General features: G+C 33.3%; 2 protein-coding genes across 2 annotated transcripts; one reads left to right on the top strand and one right to left on the bottom strand.

Moving 5' to 3' along the window:
• The first annotated feature begins 1,442 nt into the window (after window positions 1-1,442).
• Window positions 1,443-2,927, top strand: LOC100263517 (phloretin 4'-O-glucosyltransferase). The gene has a single exon (XM_002263462.5). It carries the CDS (start codon window positions 1,536-1,538, stop codon window positions 2,925-2,927), a length of 1,392 nt encoding a protein of 463 aa, XP_002263498.1. The 5' UTR covers window positions 1,443-1,535.
• Window positions 2,928-12,978: 10,051 nt separating this feature from the next.
• Window positions 12,979-14,500, bottom strand: LOC100246377 (phloretin 4'-O-glucosyltransferase). The gene has a single exon (XM_002263386.4). It carries the CDS (start codon window positions 14,491-14,493, stop codon window positions 13,123-13,125), a length of 1,371 nt encoding a protein of 456 aa, XP_002263422.1. The 5' UTR covers window positions 14,494-14,500; the 3' UTR covers window positions 12,979-13,122.
• Between the last annotated feature and the right edge of the window lie 4,240 nt (window positions 14,501-18,740).

The raw sequence follows: 18,740 nt of genomic DNA, 5'->3' as shown, positions 1-18,740 counted from the left end.
ATCAGAGGACACATTATAGCACCAGCAATTGCGATCATGATTGTCCTTACATATTGGCCTTGCTTTCCTTCTTTCTTTTACACATTTACATCAGGGTGATTTATTGCCCTTCTTTGAACATGTGATTGTTCTACACTTCACTTAATTGTTCATTTTCTTTCCTCACGATCAAAGTTCATAATTTGATCCCTTGCTTCCACTAGTTGTTTGAACTTCAAGGAAGTTCTTTGGCAATTTTCTTTGCCTCCATCAACCTCATGTAATAACCCTTCCTTGAAATTCACCTAAAATGCCTCATTTCATTCTATTTTGTTGCATACCCCTGTTAGCTCTAAAATACAACTTACAAGAATTCAAGTAAAAAAAGATATGATTAACACTCAAAAGTGATAATAAAATCTATGTTTTTAAGTGTGAAAATAATGTTTTTTGTAGTGTTAATCACTTTCATCTTGTTATATGAAATAGAAAACTCATTTTTGTCAAAAACACAAAGGCCTTGCAAGTAAATGTTATCATCTAAGATAGCATCAAGTTCAACAAACATAATGTTATAATGACTTTGTATCCTCCTTTCTAGTTGTTTGAAAGGTTGTTAATAGCAAATGTGTGCCACAAGTCCAAATACACCAATAACAAGGTTGAGAATGAGGAGCCAAAACTTGTAGAAGTAGAAGAGTAGTCGAAAGAAGAGGAAAAAGAAGATGAACCTAATAAGGGGTGGTTCTCTTTGTCATCGATTAAAGTTGAGATCGATTGATTGCTCACTATGGTGGGGATGATATATTGCCTCAATAGTGTCAAGCCCCCAAGTGCAAGGACTTAAAATTGTAATAACTTCTAAAGAAGGTTGAATTGTGAGATTATGATTATAAAGATGTTGACAATGCAGTAACTTATTGAGAATTCATAATAGGTAACATTTCTAGCTACTAAATTGTCCAATCTACAAAAGGAGAAGATGAGGCTTGAGGATCCCTGAAATATCAATGATAACCGATTTTATTCTTTATTTTGCTCCCTTGTGATGTAACTTAGGAGTTAATTTAAATTTTATATGTTTTAATTTTTACTTAAGTTTTTTAATTAATTTTTTTAGAATTAGTTATTTTATAATTAAAATTTAAAATTTTAAACTATTTTACCTTTTCAATTTATTTATTTTTTTATTTATGTATGCTTTTCATCCATCTTCTGAAATTTACTTTTTGGTAAAATATAAAAATACACCTCTCTCCTTTGATTCACAATAAAGACTTGAAAAATAAATATAATAATTATTATTATTGGAATTGAATTTGATGAACTAAGGAAAAGGAAATAAATTCATGGTTGGATCAGCAGAATCCGGTCAGATACTGTTTCCATCCATAAACTCTGAAAACACATTGTTTCCTTTCAATATCAAATGTAATTTAATACAATATTCATTCTGCAAACTGCAGCCCTTTATTTAAGGTTTCACACCCCTTTACAATACCAGTCATGAGCAATTCTCCACATTTCACCCCTTTCCCTGTAAACTAGCCCCGGCCATGGCTCCTCCTCACTTCCTCCTTGTCAGCTATCCAGCGCAAGGCCACATCAATCCAACTCTCCGGTTGGCCAAGCGGCTAATACAAACCGGTGCTCAGGTCACCTTTGTCACTACCGTCTATGCCCAACGCCACATGGTCAAACCGCTGTCTGTTTGTGGATTATCCTTCGCCCCCTTCTCTGATGGCTACGACGATGGGTGTGAAAACAAAGACAATTTACATCACGTTCTGTCAGAGATTAAGCGCCAAGGAACGCGAAAGCTCACTGAGCTCGTGCTGGAATGTGCTGACCAAGGTCGGCCCGTTGCCTGCATAGTGTACACCATGATCTTTGATTGGGCGCAAGAGGTGGCACGTAGGGTTCAGGTCTTATCTGCTTATTTCTGGAATCAAGCGACCACAGTGTTTGACATCTACTACTATTACTTCAATGGTTATGGTGATGAGGTTAGAAATAAAAGCATTGATCCCTCATCGTCCATTGAGCTTCCAGGACTGGAGCCACTGTTCACTAGCCGAGACCTTCCCTCTTTTCTACTGTCTTCAAATAAATTGACTTTTGTTCTCGAATCGTTTCAAAACAATTTCGAAGCACTTAGCCAAGATGAAAACCCTAAAGTACTGCTAAACACCTTTGATGCATTAGAGCCCAAGGCTTTGCGGGCCTTGGACAAGCTTAAATTGATTGGAATTGGCCCCTTGATTCCATCTGCTTTCTTGGATGCAAAAGATCCAACTGATATTTCTTTCGGAGGTGACCGATTTCAAGGTTCCACTGACTACATAGAATGGTTGAACTCCAAGCCCAAATCATCAGTCATTTACATATCCTTTGGGAGCTTAGCTATTTTGTCAAAGCCGCAAATGGAGGAGATTGCCTGTGGTCTGCTAAATAGTGACCGACCTTTTTTGTGGGTCATAAGAGAACCCGATAAGGGAGAAGTGAAAGATGAAGAAATGCTGGGTTGCAGAGAAGAATTGGAACAGAGAGGGATGATAGTACCTTGGTGTTCCCAATTGGAGGTTTTGACCCATCCATCATTGGGATGTTTTGTGACGCACTGTGGGTGGAATTCAACCTTGGAGAGCATGGTTTGTGGGGTTCCGGTTGTGGCATTTCCCCAAGGGACGGATCAAGCCACCACCGCAAAGCTGATCACGGACATGTGGAAAACTGGCATTCGGGTGTGGGTGAATGAAGAAGGAATGGTTGAACGTGATGAGATAAAGATGTGCTTGGAAATTGTTATGGGAGATGGAGAAAGAGCAGAAGGATTGAGAAGGAATGCTGAGAAATGGAAGGAGTTGGCGAGGGAAGCTATGAAGAATGGTGGAATGTCGGACAATAATCTCAAGGCTTTTGTGGATGAAGTTGGACAAAAATTGTAACTAGTCAGTGCATCTAGATTCGTTCATGAAAAGTATCTTTTCTGGGATTCAAAAAGCTCCTAGTCAGTGCAGTTATATTACCTGAAAATCAGTGTGTTCAAGTTTATGTTTATTTATTTATTTATTGTTTTTTTCCTAAGTGGAGAGAGTTTTTTAAAATTTTTAGATGTCTTTAAATAAGATTTGAATATTTATTAAATAATGAAATTCACCGCCGAGTCAGATTATTCTTCCATAATGGGATCTGACTGTTTGATTTTGAAATCAACTACTCTTACCAAATGTGGTGAGCAATCGGTAGACCTCAAGCCACTATCGTTTGTATCCCCATGTTGGTTTGCAATTTGACATCAAAATGTGGTATCAAAATAAATAGATAGTGTTTGAAAGAAAGAGAAAAAGCAGAAAAGAAAGAAGGAAGATTACCATTACCTTCTATGTTTTTCATCTTATTATTATTCTATAGAAAATATAGTTCTTTCAATAGTAAGTCACCTGTAATTACTTGAAGAGTTTTTAATAACAAAAAGAGAACTAACTAAGCTATAGCTCAAGTAATCAACAATTGTAACAGTTGTAGCTGAACGAATCTTCTCTAACAGCCCCCTCAAACTGATTAGGGACCTTGTGTGACACTGAGTTTGTCTCGCATGCTAGGAACTGAAAGCTAGGGAATAGCTTAGGTGAAAAGGTCTACAAGTTGAGCGCATGAGGGAACATGATAGATATGGATTTACTCAAAGGTGAACTATGTTGAGGAAGTAATGTGGAGTTCTCGAAGAAGAGATTAGAGCCATGAAATTTCGACCAACATTGTAACAACACTGTGATATTCACTCATGGCCTGTTTCCAATGACTAAGTTGGAGTGCTTTAAGGACCGAAGTTGGTATGGTTGAGATCAAGGTTCAAAGTATCAGCTGAGTCCGGTATGACTTGGCTGAGTCGTATCCGCCTCGACACCTGTAACGATGAGACCGATACCAAATATGGTATAATGCACGAACTCGGCTGGGAATCGATTAGACTCGGCTAACTCGTTTGAGTTTTCGAGTTAACTCGGTTGACTCGGTTAGATTATAGAGAATTTTCAAAATTTTCATAAAATAAAATAAAAAAATTAATCAGAGATTGCCCTTTCAAAAGCAAACACCTATTCTAAAATTTTAAACCATCAATGAGAAGATCAAAGAAGATGAAGAAGAAAAAACCCTAACTATGACCCGTTCAGAAATAAACGGAGAAACCACTGAAGGATGAGGGCATGATTTAGGATTTACTTACCTGATTTTCGTCAAAATTGAGCATTACCGAAGGGTGGAGTCTTGGTGTCGACGGTGGTGACTAGTCAAGTGGACAGAATATTTCACCGGCGACGTCAACAAGTCAACCCCTCACAGTCAGATTGCTCCCCCTCTCATGTTAGGAACGATTGCAAATTTGCAATTGCAGGTGGTGTCATCTATTGTGGGTCTTGAAAGCATGGTGGCATGCGAGGGTGGGAGATTGGGAGCTCTGTTGTGGGTCTTGACAACAATGGTGGTGAGGATGGTAGATTGGGGGCTCAAATTAGTAAAGTAAAAAAGTTGCCTTTTATATGGATTTACACAGAGAATGGAGTCTAATTTACATGGAAAATACCTTTCATATAAACACTTTAATATGATTTAATAATAATATATTAGGAAAATTGAGTACCCGACTTGCTAAAGTAAAATGATATGAAAGGTATATATGAGGTTTAATGATAAATTAAAGTGTTTATATGGCAAAGTGAGAATTAAATCCTCAATTTTTAATATTATCATAAATAACTTTAAGCTAAATGTGAAAAAAAAAAATTGTTTTGTTAAATTTTTCAGCTTATTTAATTATATCTATTTTATTTTTTAATTTATGTAATATTTTTATAATTTTTTGAAAATTTTAATTATCTTATTTTACATATCGCCCGATACCGAATCGAGACACCGATACCAATATGCCTCGTGACCCTCCGAGTCAATGACCGATACCGCAACTTTGAACCATGGTTGAGATATTAAAGTCCTTGGATTTGAAGATGTCAAACTTGGAGTGTGTGGTCATGTGATGGGTAGTAGAAAGAGGCTAAGTAGGGGGTGGAAGTGGGAGTTGAACATAGAATGAGAGGTCAGGCGGAGAGGCGTGAGTGAGGTAGGGTGATTTGGAAATTGGACTGACAAATGAGGAAGGGGGTACTTGTGAAGGAGCCAGGTAAGAAGAAGTGGGTGAAGAATTTGAAGAAAAATATGAAGAATTTGAAGACAAACTATGGAGGAACACCTCAATTCATTCTGTGATACCTTCCTTTACAATGAATGAAAGCATAAATAAATAGCCTACAGATATGAGAAAATTCCGGAATGGAATTTCCCTTACATGGAAAGTGAATAAACTCTTACATGGGAAGTGAATAAACTACCTTGCTAGAATTACTCCTAAGAATAAACTCTTACATGGAAAGTGAATAAACTATCTTGCTAGAATTACTCCTAAATCAATTATAATAAAGGTTGTACATTACACTAATTAAGGAAGTAAACAAAGGATGTTGGCTTGATTTCCAACACTCCCCCTCAAGCCGCGTTGTAGATGTTGATCATTCCAAGTTTTTCTGTCAGATCTTCGAAGTTAACTCGAGCAAGAGCTTTTGTGAGAATGTCAGCCGTTTGACAGTTTGTCGGAGTGTAGCTGACTTTGAAAACTCCTTCTTCAATCTTTTCCTTGATAAAGTGTCGATCTATCTCCACGTGCTTAGTTCGATCATGATGAACCGGATTCTTAGCGATACTGATGGCAGCTTGATTGTCGCAGTATAACACCATGGGATGCTTCAATGGAACCCATAATTCTTCTAACAGCCTGTTCAACCAGATTCCCTTGTAGATACCTTGTGCCATAGCACGAAATTCTGCCTCAGCACTGCTACGGGCTACCACTGACTGTTTCTTACTTCGCCATGTAACCAAGTTCCCCCAGACAAATGAACAATAGCCTGAAGTTGATCTCCGATCAGTCACTGAACCTGCCCAATCTGCATCTGAAAAAATCTCAATCTCTTTCTTTGTTGTTCTTTGAAAGAAGAGACCCTTTCCCGGTGTCATCTTGAGGTATCTCAATATTCTGATCACAGCAGTCATGTGTTTTTCGGTTGGATTATTCATGAATTGACTTACCACACTAACGGAGAAGCCGATGTCTGGCCTTGTATGAGAAAGATAGATGAGTTTCCCCACAAGACGTTGATATCTTCCTTTATCAACTGGCGCACTTCCATCACTTTCTTCCAGTTTGACAGTTGTATCCATAGGTGTTTCTGCCAGCTTGCATCCTAGCATTCTTTTTTCATTCAATAAGTCCAGAACGTATTTGCGTTGTGAGACTGCTATACCTTTCTTTGACCTAGCAATCTCCATTCCGAGAAAGTACTTGAGGTTTCCAAGATCCTTGATCTCAAATTCCTTTGTCAGTAATTTTTTAAGTAAGTCAATTTTCTCTTCATGATCACCTGTCAAAATTATGTCGTCCACATATACAATGATAATTGTCAGTTTCCCTTCTGGGAAGTGTTTCACAAATAATGTGTGATCGGATTGACATTGAACGAATCCGTACCCTTTCACTACCTTAGTGAACCGTTCAAACCAGGCCTTGGGAGATTGTTTGAGACCATACAAGGATTTTCGGAGTCTGCAAACCTTGTTGAAATTTGATGTCGTCTCAAGTCCAGCAGGAATGTCCATGTAAACTTCTTCCTCTAAGTCACCATTGAGGAAGACATTCTTCACATCAAGTTGGTGAAGCGACCAATCGAGATTAGCTGCCAAGGATAAAAGTACACGAACAGTATTGAGCTTGGCAACTGGAGCAAAAGTTTCTTGATAGTCAATGCCATAGGATTGGGTGAATCCTTTGGCGACCAACCGAGCCTTATACCTGTCCACATTACCATCTGCCTTGTACTTTACTGTGAAAATCCACTTACACCCAACTGGTTTCTTACCTCTTGGGAGGTCAGTAATTTCCCACGTACCATTCTTTTCCAGCGCCCGAACTTCCTCATCGACTGCCGTCTTCCACTTAAGATACTTGAAAGCTTCCTGAATATTCTGAGGAACTTGTATCTCTGTGATGCTAGAAGTGAATGCACGAAACGTAGGTGATAGCTTATCATAAGAAATAAAATTTCCAATGGAATGCTGAGTGCATGATCTAACTCCTTTCCTCCAAGCTATGGGCATATTAAGAATATCATTTTCTAACTCGGAATCAACAGTACCATCAGGAGCGTTGTTACCTGGAAGTTTGCTTGGATTAGGACCCGGTTCTGCCTCATGGGTTTGTTGAGAAAGTGCTCTTTCCTCCGTTTCCTCTTGGATGTGCTCCTTATCCCACAAGTCAACAATGGACTCGGGTTGATTAAATGACTCTGGAGGAATGTGATTTTCAGTGGTGATGGGTGACTCACTGAATGACTCAAGATCCCAAAATTGATATTCCTGAGTTGAATTCTCCACCTGAATATCGTTTTTGGGATAGTAAGGCTGGGTTTCAAAACAGGTGACATCCATTGAATTGTAGAATTTTCTTGTGACCGGAGAGTAACACTTATACCCTTTTTGATTTGAAGAATACCCAAGAAAGATGCATTTGAGTGACCTAGGATCAAGTTTACTTCTATGTTGTTGATTGATATGAACAAAGACAGAGCACCCGAAAATTTTGGGTGGGACGGTGGAGATGAGACGAGTAGTCGGAAAGGATTTTAGGAGTGTTTGACAAGGTGTTTGGAATTTTAGTACCCTAGATGGCATCCTATTGATGAGGTAGGCTGCCGTAAGGACAGCTTGCCCCCAGAAAAATTTTGGAACATTCATGGAGAACATTAGTGATCTAGCCACCTCTAACAAATGCCTATTTTTCCTTTCAGCGATTCCATTTTGTTGTGGGGTATCAACACATGAACTTAAGTGAACTATCCCTTCTTGTGCTAGAAATTCTCCTAGAATGGAGTTGAAATAATCCCTAGCATTATCAGACTTTAGAATTTGTATTTTTGACTGGAATTGGGTCTGAATCATATTTTTAAAATTTTTGAAAATTTGACTCGTTTCAGATTTTTCTTTCGTGAGGAATACCCAAGTTAATCTAGTGTGATCATCTATGAATGAGACAAACCACCTAGTACCAGTTACATTTTTTATTCTTGACGGACCCCAGATATCGCTATGAATCATTGAGAATGGACTAGACTCTTTATAGGGTTGAATGGGAAAATGAGACCGGACTTGCTTTGATAATTGACAGATTTCACACTCAAAGGATTTTGGATTTTTATTAAATAATGAAGGAAATAAATGCTTGAGATACATAACATTTGGATGACCTAAGCGATAGTGCCACAACCTAATTGCACTATCGTTATTTTGACATGAAACCGAAAAAGAATTACTACCAACTGTCATTTGAGGTTGTTCTTGTGGATCGTGGCGCTCCTTAAGGATGTAGAGTCCAGAGCATTCTTCATCATTGCCAATCGTCTTCCCCGAATCCAAATCCTGAAATTCACAGTGAGTGGAGGAAAAATTAGTAATACACCTCTTTTCCTTAGTGAGTTTACTAATTGACAATAGATTACAGTCCAAGTTAGGAACAAGGAGAACAGAGTTGAGAGTAAGATCCCTTGATAGCACAACTGAACCTGTTCCGGCAACCTTTGATAGTGAGCCATCTGCTATTCGGACTGTTAAATTATTTGGACATGAGCTATATGTATCAAAAATTGTCGCATCTCCCGTCATATGATCAGATGCTCCTGAGTCCACTATCCAAGGTTTTTTACGTTTCTTACCAACAGTGAAGGCACTCAAAAAATTACCTTTGTGAGCCAAGGTTCCGAAACCAATGACCTGGTTGGAAGATGAGCCAGTTTGTGACTGTACTGACAAAAGAGGAGACAGTAGTTTCTGAAGCATCTCTATTTGCTCCTTATTAAAAGGGCTAGCTTCAGGTTTTGGCGATTGTTCATCGGTAGCCACATGATTGCCTCGTCCTTCTTTCTCAAGTGGTTGACGTGGCTTCCAATCTACTGGCTTTCCATGAATCTTCCAGCAAGTTTCTCTTGAGTGTCCCGGCTTTTTGCAATGATCACACCAAGGTCTACCTCCTTTAATTTTTTGACGGTTGTCAAAAGGAGCGAATTGAGTCTTAAGAGCCGAGCTTTCTGCCATATTCAGTTGTTGATGGGATCCCATCATGAGATTTTTCCGACTTTCTTCGCGACGGACTTCAGAGAATGCCTCTCTGAGGCTAGGTAGGGGTTTTACTCCCATGATTCTTCCTCTGATTTCATCAAGATTTTTGTTCAAACCTAACAAAAATTTAAACACACGTTTCCCTTCGACAATCTTTTTATACAAAAAACTATCTGTAACACAATTCCAGTTATGAACCTCAAACGTATCAAGTTGACGCCATAGACGAGTAAGAGTATTGAAATATTCAGTTACTGTAAGGTTTCCCTGACGCAAATCGTGGAGGATGCCTTCAATCTGGATGATTTCAGATGTGTTTTCCTTGTCTGAGAAAGTTTCTTTTGCAGTGTCCCAGATTTCTTTGGCAGTATCAAATGACAGAAAATTTTCACCAATGTCAGCGGTCATAGAGTTGACTAGCCAGTGTCCCAGATGCTGTGGTTTCTGGTGCCGCCGAATCTCCGGTGATGTAGTCATCTTTCTCCTTTCCCCGTATAAACATTAATATGGACTGAGACCATTGCAAATAATTTTGCCCATTCAGTTTATGGGCTGTGATTGGAAGATGAGAGGTTTCCATCTGATGAGAGGATGAAGACGATGAGATGATGATATCAGAAGTAGAAGATGATGAATTGGTAGCCATTCCAAAGGCTGGACCGTATTTAGGCATAAATTAGAAGAATAGAATTGAGTAAAAAAAAACTGACTAAAGATGAAGACGATGAGACAGGATTAAACCTGCTCTGATACCATGAAGAATTTGAAGAAAAATATGAAGAATTTGAAGACAAACTATGGAGGAACACCTCAATTCATTCTGTGATACCTTCCTTTACAATGAATGAAAGCATAAATAAATAGCCTACAGATATGAGAAAATTCCGGAATGGAATTTCCCTTACATGGAAAGTGAATAAACTACCTTGCTAGAATTACTCCTAAGAATAAACTCTTACATGGAAAGTGAATAAACTATCTTGCTAGAATTACTCCTAAATCAATTATAATAAAGGCTGTACATTACACTAATTAGGGAAGTAAACAAAGGATGCTGGCTTGATTTCCAACAGTGGGGAAAACCATTAACGAGAATGAAGGAAGTGGGGAGGGAGATGGTGAAATGGGGGAAGATGGTGATGCTTATTGCGCAAAAGGGAAGGTGAATTTATCAAAAATAACATCCCGAGAGATAAAGATACAGCCATCAGGGCTAAGACATTTGTAGCCCTTGTGGTTTAGACTATAGCCAAGAAATGTGCAGGGAATGGAGTGGCATTGAAGCTTGTTTTTGTTGTGAAGCCGGAGATTAGGATAACAAATATAACTAAATACCTTTAGTTGGGAGTAAGCTGGTTTTGTGCAGAAAAGTAGTTCAAGTGGGGTTTTGTTTTTCCGAATCAGGGTGGGTAATTTGGTAACAAAAACACAGGTGCGAAAGGCCTCATCCCAGTATTTGAGAGGTAAAAGAGTCTTATGCTAGGAGGGTAAGTCTATGTTCAATGATATGTTTACGCCTATTTTGTTGATGAGTATAGGAACATGAGGTTTTGTGGATAATGCCATTTGAGAGAAGATAATAGGTGGAGGTACAACACTCTCCACCCCAATCAGTTTGTAATATAGCTTTAATTTTGTATCCTAGTTGAAGTTCAACTTGAGACTTGAAGGTAAGAAAGGATTGAAATGCTTTAGACTTTTGTTTCAGCATGTAAATCTATGTGAGCTAAAAGTAGGCATCAACAAAGTGAATATGATACTGATATCCATTCAAAGAGGGTACTAAGCTGGGCCTCATAAATCAGAATTGATTTGTTCTAACGGTGTTGTATATGAAGAGGTTGAAGGAAAAAGTGGAAACTTATGAATTTTCTCATGCAACAAGCAAAACAAACAAAAGAAGACCTTTTATTAAAATGAGAAAGGTTACATTTGTTGAGTACAAGAGATAAGAATTGAGTAAATAGGTGGCTTTGGCAAGCCGAAAACTATTTTTTGTTTTCTGTTATCAAAAATAGAAAATAAAGTGTTTTTTTCAAATAACATCTTTTAATTGTTTTTAGTTTTCATTTTTTTAGAGCTATTTTAAAAAATAATTATACAAACACATATAATGATTAAAAATAAAGCTCTAGATATAAAAATTATTTTTAAAATATATTAAAAAATATTAAAAATAAATTAGAAATATTTTGTATTCCCAAATAAACTTTTGTTTTACAAAACATTATATAAAAACTATTCTCAAAAATTATTTTTTTACGCAAAAAAAAAAAACAAAACAAAACAAAAGTATCTTAATTTTCAGATTAATTTCTTATTTAAATAAATTAAAGGTTGCATGCATCTTCCTCTCACTCACATTACTGTTTGACAGTACTAATACTTCTCCCATTCTAACTAACAAACCAAATGCTCCACTTATCCTTCTTTGTGACTTGATTGTGAGTACTCCTTTTTAAACAAAAGAATTATGAAAATTTTAATTCTTTATGTTCTACTTTTTAGTGTTTAATACATGATAAAGATCCAACTGCTTTGTAGAATTTTCTACTAAATTTTTTAATAAAATTATTAAATCTCTCAAATTAATTAGGTATGCAGAAGATTTGTCAATGAATGATATGTATAGTTGCCATAAAAAATTATCCATAGCCTACCTCTATGCCACTTAAAAATGACTGTTTAGTTGTACTAAAAGTAAATACGATAAAATTATAATACAAATGAAATTCAAATGAATAATAATAAAATGCTAATGAAGTGTGAATAAAATAAATAATAAAATTTTATTTACTCTTTAATAATATATGATATTTCTTATAAATAATTAAATATAATAATTCTCCTATTTAATGAAATAAAAATATTAACACATTCATATTTTATAAAAAGTATAATAATAGTGAACATAAAATAATGAAATATTAATGCATTTGTGTTTTATATTTAATATAATAATATTAAAGATAAAAGAAGAAAATATTTTAAAATTTTAATTATTTAGTCATAATTTTAACTTCTTCCCAATATTTTTAATTATAATAGTTCATAAATTATATATTTATAATATAATATTAATGGTTGGATTACAATTTAACGATGGGTAAGAGATTAAGATTCTTATAATAGTGATTCTAACAAGTGTTTCTAATTTAATACTTGAAAATTTTTATCTTTTGATCATATATTGGAGAAAACAAACATGTTTTCTAGGATTGTTATCATATGCACTCTAAGAGTATGTTTGACAATGATTCTATAAAGTATTTTTATTCTAAAAAATATTTTTGAAAAATATTAGGCATTTCATAAAATTTGAAAAATATTTTTAAAATTTTAAAAAATCATTTGTAGTATTAAAAAATTACTTATAATATTTTCTAAGAAAACACTTCATAGGTGAATCTCTTAATTTGAAACACATTTTGGAAAAATATTTCCACTAAAAACACCTTGAATAGACGCACTTCAAGTATTTGTTTGTAAGTAATTTTAAGAAATATTTTTATTTTTTTCTAATATTTGAAAACAACTTTTTTAATAAAAAATTTCAAACATTGGAATTTTTTTTTTTCTAAAAAAAAAAAAAACCATCTTATATCAAACGATTCTAAATCATCCACAGTATAGAAAAATAAATATGGATTTTATTTCAAAATCAATTGATTAAGCCAAGCAAATGGCTTCGAGAGAGATCTTTTAGTTCATGGGCTGGAGATCACAAATTTGAAATTTCTCTTTTTTCCGGAAGCAGTTACACTCGCACCTAGGACATGGTTCAGAGTACAAATGTCTTTTATTTGAATGTGATCGCCCCATGCTAATTGGGACCAAAGCAAGCACTCTAAGCATTTAGGAAAGCCATAAAACAGCATAAAGTAAGTCGTACAACTTCATATCAACACAACTTAACTCCCATTAAAGGGTACTGCCTCCTCCCAATTCATCCAAAAAAGCCTTCAGATTGTTGTCGGAAGATCCACCATCTTTCACAGCTTCCCTTGCCAAATCCTTCCATTTCCCAGCATTCCTTCTCAATTCTTCCCCTCTTTCTCCACCTCCCATGACGACTTCCAAGCACCTCTTGATCTCCTCGCCTTCAACTATTCCCTCCTCATTCGCTGTCACCCGAACGCCTGACTTCCACACATCTTCAATCAGCTTCCCGTTGGTCCCTTGATCCGTCCATTGGGGAAATGCCACAACTGGAACTCCAGAAGCTAGGCACTCTAACGTTGAGTTCCACCCACAATGTGTAATGAAGCATCCCAACGATGGATGCGACAGAACATCCAACTGAGGACACCAAGCCACTATCATCCCTTTCTCCTCCAACTCTTCTCTGCAACTCAGCTTCTCTTCTTCAACTTCTCCGTTTCCGGACGCTGATCTTATGACCCACAGGAAAGGCCTGCCGCTGTGTAGTAAAGCACGTGCAATCTCCTCCATTTGTTGCTTTGACACAACACAAAGTGTCCCAAACGATACATAAACGACTGATGACTCGTGTTTGGAGTTCAACCAATCGATGCAGTCACTCGGATCTTGGAAAATATCTACTCCAAAAGAAGTATCAGATGGAACCAAAGGTCCAATTCCAATTACTTTAACCTTATCCATAGCTCGTAGCGCCTCGGCCTCCAGTGCGTCGAAGGTGTTCGCCAGCACTTTGGGGTTCGTCTCTTGCCTAAGTGCCTCAATTTCCTCTTGAAATTTTGAGAGCCATAAAGCATGTATGTTTGAAGAGACTAATAAAGACGGAATATCACGGCTAGACAGCAGCATTGGAAGCCCCGGTAACTGAATTGGACTTGAATCCTCATTGCTGCAGTCACCAACCACATAACCATAACCATTGAAGTAATGATAGTAAATGGTGAAAACAGTGGCTCTCTGAATCCAAAGAAGCACAGACGGAACCTGAAGGCTACGCGCCAGTTCTGCCGCCCAAGCAAGGAGGATGGTGTGTACTAAGCAAGTAACTGGTCGGCCTTGGTCAGCGCTTATTGCAGTGATCCGCCTGAGGGTTTCTGATCCGCAACGCTTGATCTCGGACAAATAGTGCTGGGGATGATCTTCGAGCTTGAACCCATCATCATAGCCATCGGAGAAGGGGACTAGGGTTAAACCGGGGAGGGCTGGACCTCTGGGCATGCGGCGATGGGCGGAGACGGAGACGGCGAAGGTGACGTGGGCGCCGGTTCTGATCAGGCGCTTGGCGAATAGGAGGGCTGGGTTGATGTGGCCTTGCATTGGATGTGATATAATGAGGAAGTGGTGCTGCTCCATTGCTGTGGCTGAGGATGTGTTTGTGTGGCCGGTGAGTTGCATGGGTGATATATATAATGATTGGAGGGGACACTAACAACAACAGTAATAATAAACAATAAGCTTAAATTTGCAAATTTATTATTTGTAACTTTAATTCAACATTTTGAGTTTCATTATTCAAAATTATTATATTAATTTAATATAATATATTTTATGACATCATTTAGTTATCGAAAAATAATGTTAGTATGATTCAATTCCCTTAGTTTAATTTCTTGCTTCTTTGCTAATCATGGGTGTCAAAAATAAATTTAAATGTTATTATATTATCTCATATTCGTTGGGGTAAATTATAGTATTCGAGGTATTGCATCATGAATATGGATCATGATATAGGTGCTAAAGAGTAAGTTTTAGGTAGCGGTTGTCAAGTAAAATTGTGTATTAAAATTTTATATTGTGGATCATCGATCTAAGATCTCATTTTTACTTCCACACTTTATGTTGGGCTTTTCTAAGTAAAATCGTTTATTCTCCTTGTGATTGATTGAGAATTTCAACTCTTATATTAAAATCATTAAAAATTACTCATTCAACCATTTTACCTATTTACCTTCATTTGTCATAATTACCTCATCGATCTCTTTTTCTAATCTACAACCTCCATTATTACTTAATCTCCTTTACCCTAATTATAATTTATGAAGATAAATATGTTAATTTTATTAAACAACCTTAATACTTAAAGTAATAAGTTTTAAGTCGACAACTTTAATATAATTTAACTTAAAGTCAACTTAAATTATCAAGTAATATGTATTAAGTTTTACAAAACACTCTCTCAATGATTGACTTATCCTCATTTATGACTTGATCGTGAGTACTCCTTTTTAAACAAAAGAATATGAATTTTTTTTATTTTTTTAATGTTTAATACATGATAAAGATCCAACTGCTTTGTAGAATTTTCTACCAAATTTTTTAAAAAATAATTAAATCTATGATATTAGGTATGTAGATAATTAGTCAATAATTGATATGTTAGTTCTAAAGCCACATTGGGGCCATAAACAACTATCTATAACATACTTGCATGCATCTGAAAAATGACACTTTAACGAAATACTAATAAAGTGTAAATAAAATAAATAATAAAATTTTATTTCACCATTCAATAATACATGATATTTCTTTTTAATAATTCTCCTATTTCACAAAATAAAAAAATATTAACACATTTGTATTTAATATTTAATATATTAAAAAAAATAATGAAATATTAATACATTTATATTTTATATTTAATAAGATAATACTAAAGATAAAAAAAATAAAATATTTTAAAGTTTTAAATTATTTAGAAATAATTTTAACTTCTTCGTATTAATTTTAATTATAATAATAATAAAATTATTATATGTGTAATCCAATTATTGTATAGAGATTAAGCATTTGTTAGACAATGATTTTAATAAGTATTTCTATCCAATCTAATATTTGAAAATAATTTTGTTTTTATAAAAATTTTGAAGTGGTACAAAAATAAAAAATAAAAAATAAAAATCCTATTTTTTTTTTTTAGTGTTTAATACATGATAAAGATCCAACTGCTTTGTAGAATTTTCTACCAAATTTTTAATAAAATAATTAAATCTCTGAAATTAGGTATGTAGATAATTAGTCAATAAATGATATGTTCGTTGTAAAGCCACACTGGGGCCATAAACAACTATCCATAACGTACTTGCATGCCTCTGAAAAATGACACTCTAACGAAATACTAACGAAGTGTGAATGAAATAAATAATCAAATTTTCTTTCACCATTCAATAATACATGATATTTCTTTCCAATAATTCTCCTATTTCACAAAATAAAAAAATATTAACACATTTGCATTTAATATTTAATATATTAAAAATAAAATAATGAAATATTAATACATTTATGTTTTATATTTAATATGATAATACTAAAGATAAAAAGAATAAAATATTTTAAAATTATAAATTATTTAGAAATAATTTTAACTTCTTCGTATTAATTTTAATTATAATAATAATAAAATTATTATATCTGTAATCCAATTATTGTATAGGGATTCAGCATTTGTTAGACAATGATTTTAATAAGTATTTCTATCCAATCTAATATTTGAAAATAATTTTGTTTTTATAAAAATTTTGAAGTGGTAGAAAAATAAAAAATAAAAAATAAAAATCCTATATCAAACAAATTCTAAATCATCAATAGTTTTTTTTTTTTTTTTAGTGTTTAATACATGATAAAGATCTGATTGCTTTGTAGAATTTTCTACCAAATTTTTAATAAAATAATTAAATCTCTGAAATTAGGTATGTAGATAATTAGTGAATAAATGATATGTTAGTTGTAAAGGAACATTGGGGCCATAAACAACTATCCATAACGTACTTGCATGCCTCTGAAAAATGATTGTTTAACGAAATACTAAGGAAGTGTGAATGAAATAAATAATAAAATTTTATTTCACCATTCAATAATACATGATATTTCATTTTTAATAATTCTCCTATTTCACAAAATAAAAAAATATTAACACATTTCTATTTAATATTTAATATATTAAAAATAAAAAAATGAAATATTAATACATTTATGTTTTATATTTAATATGACAATACTAAAGATAAAAAGAATAAAATATTTTAAAATGTTAAATTATTTAGAAATAATTTTAACTTCTTCTTATTAATTTTAATTATGATAATAATAAAATTATTATATCTGTAATCCAATTATTGTATAGAGATTAAGCATTTGTTCGACAATGATTTTAATAAGTATTTGTATCCAATCTAATATTTGAAAATAATTTTTTTATTTAAAAATTTTGAAGAGGTAGAAAAATAAATAAATAAATAAAAATACAATATCAAATTAACTCTAAATCATCGATAGTGTTTTTTTTTTTTTTTACTGAAATTAGGTATGTAGATAATTAGTCAATAAATGATATGTTAGTTCTAAAGCCACATTGGGGCCATAAACAACCATCCATAACGTACTTGCATGCCTATGAAAAATGACACTTTAACCAAATACTAATGAAGTGTGAATGAAATAAATAATAAAATTTTATTTCACCATTCAATAATACATGATATTTCTTTTTAATAATTCTCCTATTTCACAAAATAAAAAAATATTAACACATTTGTATTTAATATTTAATATATTAAAAATAAAATTATGAAATATTAATACATTTATGTTTTATATTTAATATGATAATACTAAAGATAAAAAGAATAAAATATTTTAAAATGCTAAATTATTTAGAAATAATTTTAACTTCTTCGTATTAATTTTAATTATAATAATAATAAAATTATTATATCTGTAATCCAATTATTGTATAGGGATTAAGCATGTGTTAGACAATGATTTTAATAAGTATTTCTATCCAATCTAATATTTGAAAATAATTTTTTTATTTAAAAATTTTGAAGTGGTAGAAAAAATATATATATAAATAAAAATCCTATATTAAATTAATTCTAAATCATCGATAGTTTTTTTTTTTTTTTACTGAAATTAGGTATGTAGATAATTAGTCAATAAATGATATGTTAGTTGTAAAGCCACACTGGGCCATAAACAACTATCCATAACATACTTGCATGCCTATGAAAAATGACCCTTTAACAAAATACTAATGAAGTGTGAATGAAATAAATAATAAAATTTTATTTCACCATTCAATAATAGATGATATTTCTTTTTAATAATTCTCCTATTTCACAAAATAAAAAAATATTAACACATTTGTATTTAATATTAAATATATTAAAAATAAAATAATGAAATATTAATACATTTATCTTTTTTATTTAATATGATAATACTAAAGATAAAAAGAATAAAATATTTTAAAATGTTAAATTATTTAGAAATAATTTTAACTTCTTCGTATTAATTTTAATTATAATAATAATAAAATTATTATATCTGTAATCCAATTATTGTATAGGGATTAAGCATGTGTTAAACAATGATTTTAATAAGTATTTCTATCCAATCTAATATTTGAAAATAATTTTTTTATTTAAAAATTTTGAAGTGGTAGAAAAAAAATATATGAATAAAAATCCTATATTAAATTAATTCTAAATCATCGATAGTTTTTTTTTTTTTTTTTAAATTAGGTATGTAGATAATTAGTCAATAAATGATATGTTAGTTGTAAAGCCACACTGGGGCATAAACAACTATCCATATCATGC

The sequence above is a fragment of the Vitis vinifera genome, chromosome 5 (assembly GCF_030704535.1).
Source record: "Vitis vinifera cultivar Pinot Noir 40024 chromosome 5, ASM3070453v1".
Classification (NCBI taxonomy): Eukaryota; Viridiplantae; Streptophyta; class Magnoliopsida; order Vitales; family Vitaceae; genus Vitis; species Vitis vinifera.
This window is presented reverse-complemented; position numbering and strand designations above follow the sequence as displayed.

What these genes read in the sequence shown, in the direction of transcription:
- LOC100263517 (XM_002263462.5), top strand. Translation starts at nt 1,536, where the DNA reads ATGGCTCCTCCTCACTTCCTCCTTGTCAGCTATCCAGCGCAAGGCCAC.
- LOC100246377 (XM_002263386.4), bottom strand. Translation starts at nt 14,493, where the DNA reads ATGGAGCAGCACCACTTCCTCATTATATCACATCCAATGCAAGGCCAC.